General features: G+C 47.6%; 2 protein-coding genes across 3 annotated transcripts in view; both read right to left on the bottom strand.

Moving 5' to 3' along the window:
- AGBL4 (AGBL carboxypeptidase 4) overlaps positions 1-6,013 on the bottom strand; it is a 1,691,367-nt gene that overhangs the window by 329,878 nt on the left and 1,355,476 nt on the right. The gene's annotated exons all lie outside the window — the stretch shown is intronic.
- BEND5 (BEN domain containing 5) overlaps positions 1-6,013 on the bottom strand; it is a 57,590-nt gene that overhangs the window by 9,295 nt on the left and 42,282 nt on the right. For both annotated transcript variants that reach the window (XM_004699445.4, XM_013003865.2), the window contains one exon: positions 1,859-2,072. In XM_004699445.4, coding sequence (XP_004699502.1) covers positions 1,859-2,072 — 214 coding nt within the window. The remainder of the gene's footprint in view (positions 1-1,858; positions 2,073-6,013) is intronic.

Below are 6,013 nucleotides of genomic sequence, written 5' to 3'. Positions count from 1 at the left end.
AAATATTTATGTGTTTTCCAATGGTCTTAGGCAACCCCTGTGAAAGGGTCATTCAACCCCCAAAAGGGTCGTGACCCACAGGTTGAGAACCACTGGTCTAAAGCATGGCAGGAGTGGACACTCTGACGACAGTGGCTAGTAGAACAGATTCCTGGCTCTACCCCTAACAATATGGCCTGGGAAAAGTCACTTAACCTCTCTGTGTCTCAGTTTCCTCACCTGTAAAACAGCGAGAAGAATAGTAACTTTACAGTAAGATTTCTACAAGGATTATATGAATAGATGTAACCGTGTTGTTTAAAATAGAACCCGAAATACAGCCATTGCAAAAAAAAAAAAGAAATTAGCAATTAGTTTATTCTTTCTGTTACCTCAGCACCCACTTTGTTCTCTATTTGTATTTATGTGTACATTAACCAATGGGCCCTGGTGGAACAATGGTGAATTACTGGGCTACGAACCAAAAAGGTTGGTGGTTCGAACCCCCACCCCCAACCCCCCCAGCAACTCTCAGGGACAAGAAAGGCCTGGTGATCTGCTTCTGCAAGAGGACAGTGAAGAAAACCCTGTAGGGCACCCTAGGGACCCACTGGAGATTGGCATCAACTTGACGGCAGCCAATAACAACAATAATATACAGGGACTTGTGCTCAACTTCCTTAGGAGACCAGGAGCTCTCTGAAGATGAAGATTATGCCACATTTTGCTTTGTGTCCTCAATAGTTAGTCGAGTTTAGTGCAGGAATGGAGGGTGGGCTAGAGGAAGGAAGAGTGAAAGCCGACAAATCAAACAGCCATATTTTGAGGGAGACACATGACCCCATCTCGCACCAGAAAGGCATCTCGTTTGTATCCGTTGGTCTTCACTCATTCACTATTGTAGGGATGATGCTGGAATCCCCAAGGGCATTCCCGAGCTCAACCTCCACCATTCTCTGGACACAGCTGTACGCTTGTCATCTCCAGGTCTTGGTTTGAGCTGCTTGGCCTCCTGAAGTATCTCATCTCAGACATCTGTGTCTATGCATCTGATCAATCTTTCAAGACCCAATCTAGCAACTCCTTCCCCAGCAATCTTTCCCCAATTTTTCAGTAAAGGGTAACCTCCACTCCTGAGAATTCCCTGTCCCTCTCTCATGCTAGTTCCTTGCATTTTGCCTGTGTCCACAGCTCATTTCTCAATGTGTGCTCTTCTGGGACAGGGCTGTATCTGGCCCTGTGTCCTGTGCCCAGCCCAGGGCCTGGTTGGAGGACCTTCAGTGAGCAGTTGTTGAACTGTACTGCATCTAGTACATTCTTGTCAGAAGAAAGGACAGTAGCTCAGTGTGGTAGTTACATAATATGGTGTCAAATTGTGAAGGGATAGAGTCTAGCCTGTCGATCAGGTTGCAGCTTGGTGACCTCATTTGGAGGCGCCACCGAGATAAATAACTCACTGGAGGCCAGAAACACTCACTCCCGGCGAAACATTACTGACCACGAGCCTGATGGAGCTACGCTGATCCAGCCAGTGCCCTGGAGCTGGAGGAGCCATGAGCAGACCCACACTCGTGCTGAGATGCTTTTACCGCCACTGGATCCACAAGACTTTCCACCCACTGGCCTGTGATCTTCCTGCATTTGGCGTCATTGCATATGTTTCGTGAGTCTGGAGAGGAATGTATAGATTGGTATCGGACATATGGGCTGATGTCGGACTTATGTACTTGATCTGGACTGGACTGGGATGTTTTTTCAATAGTCAATTGCTCTTGTATATAAAGCTTTTTCTTATCCACATAGGAGTGTCTATGAGTTTGCTTCTCTAGTCTACCCGAACTAACACACTCTCCTTTGCGTTTTCGCCGCAGTGACCTACCTCTGACAATGCTCAGTTTGTGAGGTGAGAGGGGTGGCTTCGGGACTGCATCCTTCTTTTTTTTGGTGGCAACTCCTGTGACGCTTCTGTTCTTCAGAACATCTGTTCCCCAAATCATGACGGCCAGGTTCTTCGTGTACTTGGAATCCCCTTGGGTTACTTGTAGCTGGTGCCATTTCTCTTCATCAACCCAAATCCCGCTTCCCAGATGGACCTGAAAGGGATAAAGGCACCAGCACCCGGTGAGTCTGACAGGTGGAGACACCACTGGTCCTTTAAAAAAAGACACTGTCATACAACTGCAACTCATCCAAGCTCTAAATCTGAACTCGGCTCTCCTTAAGCATGTCAAAATAGCATCACATACTAAAAGGCGGTTAGTTATTCCCGTGTTTTAGAATCACCATCGCAAATATACATGGCAACCCTGGCAGAAAGGTCCTATGGCCTTCCTTTAATTTCAGATGGGAAATCACGCTCAGAAAGGTCACGTGACTTGCTGAAAGTCACGGAAGTACTACGTGGCAGAGCTGGGACTCCTACCTTTACTCCTTTTTATCACAGGGCTGCGCACAGACTGATCAGATCGTAGGCACACACATGCTTAACCCCTTTGCCTGTTACTGTAGAAAGGCCTGTCGCCGCTTCCTGGGAACATTCTGGGGCACACATCTTGCTAAGGGCGGTGTTTCTCAACCTTGGCTGCAGACTAGGGTCACTAGGGTATATTTTCAAGGCTCTGAGGCCAAGGCTCCCCGACCCCAGAAGCCCTGGTCCACTTGATCTGGTTGTGGATGAGGGATCCGCACTGCTTGAAGCTCTCTGGGTAGTTGCGGCGTATAGAAGAGTTAAGCGTGAGAAGCACCTCACCAATGGGGTGAGGAGTGCGGCCGACCAAGCTCTGCCCCTAATGGGCCTTTGGTTGTGTAAGCTCTTTCCCATTTGAGTTTCCGTTTCCCTGTCTGTGAGCAGAGAGAGTTGGGTTTTATTTATAAGTTCCATCTGGTGCGGAACACCTGGACTTTAAAAAAATAAAAATGAATTAAATAAACCGGACCATAGTGTACCTAGTCGGACTCCGATGGCACTCAGAACAGAACACAAAATTATGCTCCCTCTCAGGGCAGTGCTGGGCAAGTTGCAGTACAGCGTTGATACATTCCTAAGACCTAGCACGGTCTAGCAATGAGCTGCAGAATAAAAACAAATAATTCCTGTCTGGTTCTTTGAACGACTCAGAAACCATTTGCTGACATTCACCATTTGTGAAGAACAAAACGAAAACAAAAGTTTTGACTTTGACCTTGTCATTTCTGCTGTGTTTGGTTTAGTCTACGTAGGACAGAAATGACCTGTGTGGGGCAGAGGGGAAGCAGCCGGGGGACGTGGAAAGGGTTCACCACAGGTGGTGATCTTCAGGAAGACCTGCAGGTTGGCCTCAGGGTCAGGAAATGCGTCTCGGGAGAGGCTTCTCGGAGAGACTGGGCACGCTCAGACGGATGGCAGACTGGCACGACTGTTCAGAAAAGATCTTTCTGCTGAATCTCAGCTTGAGGAGGAAAGTGGGCAAATGCTGACAGGCAGCATTTTAACCAATTACTGAAGTTTTGCAAACAATCAAAAGTAGAAGAGGGGAAAAAAACCCAGCCTGCCCTCAAATGCCTCTAAGTAAGAGATCCACCTGTCATGCCAGACTTCACTTGCTTTTGCACGAAAGATCACTCAGACTGGTGCAGGCCATCAGATAACCAGATCCACCTGACCTCTCCAGGCGCGAACTTCAGGACCGCAAATGTGTTTGTGCAGCTCAGGAGAGATAAGCAGCCCCGGGGTGAGATGTGCTGCCAGCATCTGGCCGGGCAACACCAAGCCAAGGTCAAGTCTGGCCTTTTGCTCTGCAGACTGAGCTGTGGGGGGCAATCTGTGTGCTGGACTGGGCGTGCTGAGTTCCCTGCTGCTCCTAGCAGACCCTGCTTTCTCTGCCTTGGTGCTACTCTGGGACCACCCACACGGGCTTCAGATGAAATCCCGACTCAGAAGATTACAGATGGAAGAAGACAACTTAAAATCTTTTTCGAAGATCTCTGTACCCTTCTACTTCAGCCTTGCTTCTCTATAATCTTTTGATTTATTATTCTTAGAAGCGAGATGAACGTTCTTTTATCCATTGCTCCACCAGAGGAAGGGGTTAATAATATTTTTGAGCACTTATAATGAGCCAAGTATTGTACACTGAATATTTTTTAAAGTCCTTCTCATGAATTTAAGGAGCCCTGGTGGTGTAGTGGTTATGTGTCGGGCTGTGACCTGCATGGTCAGCAGTTTGAAACCATCAGCTGCTCTTTGGGAGAAAGACTGGGCTTTCTACTCCCTTAGAGAGTTACAGTCTCAGAAACCCACAACGGAGTCGTATGAGTTGGCAGGAAAGAGAGAGAGAGAGAGATTGTGAGCCTAAGAGATGAAAATAGGTAGAAGTTAGTATTCCCAATTTACAGATATGGACAGAGACCGAGAGGGAATCAATGGCTTCTCCTCAGACAGAACACTCAGGAAAGTTGGGGATCAAGACTCAGATCCAAATCTGGCTGGCTCTGAAGACTACATTCTCCACCAGTGCCTCCGTTGTGCTGATGTGGCTGACACACAAGATGATGTGATCAGACACATGGGTGTTCAGGTAGATTTCCTTGTGAATTTTCCCCTTTACCAGCCTGGCCACTCACCACCAGGACAGAAAACCAGGGAAAAGGCCACGGGCTGGCCTCTCTGCCTCCAGTTCTGCCCCCACCACCGTGCTTCAGAAACACTGCCACACAAATTTTCCTAACCCATCGCTTACCTAGCCTGTAGTTCCTCTCCACTCTGTGGTTTGTGTCAACCCTCTGGAACCTTGAATTAGCTCCCTGTTTCCTATTACATTAAATCCAATGTCCCCAGCCTGGCTTTAAAGACCATTTAGAATCCAGGCTGCTAACCCTGGCTTCCCTCCTATGTCTCTTATTCCGCTGAAGCTCCAAAATGCTTTCTGTTAGCTCCTTCTACTTCCAGCATGCCGAAACAGAGAACCACCGGGTCTCTACAGAATCTTCCATGCACTCGCTCTGTATCTCAAGCCAGAAGCTTTACCCTTTTATTTTCAAGCTGTGAAATAGACAGACCGCCACCTAATTCGTAGAAGTATTCTGAGAATCCAATGTGGTGACATAAATAAAAAGGCAGAGGACAGCACACATTCAGCAACGATTACATGCTGTCCTTTCCACCCCCATCCTTGCCTCGCTGCTCATGCTGCTTCCCTGCCAGGGAATGAGAGCCTTCCCTTGCGTCTTCTTACACCTGCCAAGCCAACCTTCCAAGTCCAAGTTTAAACCCTGGAGATACTTAAGTACTCGAGGGCTCGTCTCTAGGCCCTCTGAACAGCTCACTCACTTAAGACTTTTACAGCAGATTCAGGTTCCTTCCTAGCCCATGACTGTGGGGAGAAGACAAGCCTCTGCTTCTTCTGTCCCTTACAGAGAGAAGGAGGCAAGCCCGAACAGAGAGCAGTAAGAAACTGATGGGCACAGTTAATGCTCTAAAGGCAGTGGTTTTCACTTCTCATGATCTGATCTTCCTTGGAGAAGAAAATATTTTCTGGCATTCACTCGAGTACCAGATCAATGTTACAACACAGAAGGAAATGGCCCTGGGTCAGACCAATCACAGCCATATGCTGAAGCATTGCAGCTCGGGCCCAGAGGCCAGTGGAATGGCGAAAGAACACTGCTCTGGGAATGGAGAGGTCTGGAGCCCACGCCCCGCCCTGCTTCTACTTGTACAATTGCAGACAGGTCTCTACGATGTGTTTCCCTACGATTACCACATATAAGCTAGCCGGAACTTCAATGGTCTTTTCAGCTTTATGATGCTCTGAATTTTCGAAATAAAAACCAGAGACAAAGGAAGCAATCTGCATTATGAAAATCAGAAAGTAACTTCCATCGCAAGTCCTAGTCATGCAAACCACAGGAGAGTATTGGACCGGACTGTTAGCCGTAGGTATCAAGGGAGAGTATTAGAATATGGCATTTGACAAGTGGGACTTAATTTTAAAGAATGTCTTTTTGACCTGCTTTGTAGGGTAGGGCTCATTTCCTACTTGGAGATGGGTCCTAC

Source organism: Echinops telfairi, unplaced genomic scaffold, assembly GCF_000313985.2.
Source record: "Echinops telfairi isolate 266 unplaced genomic scaffold, ASM31398v2 ScPeMD7_443;HRSCAF=831, whole genome shotgun sequence".
NCBI lineage: Eukaryota > Metazoa > Chordata > Mammalia > Afrosoricida > Tenrecidae > Echinops > Echinops telfairi.
Note: the sequence above shows the minus strand (reverse complement) of the source record. Positions and strands in the feature narration are given on the sequence as shown.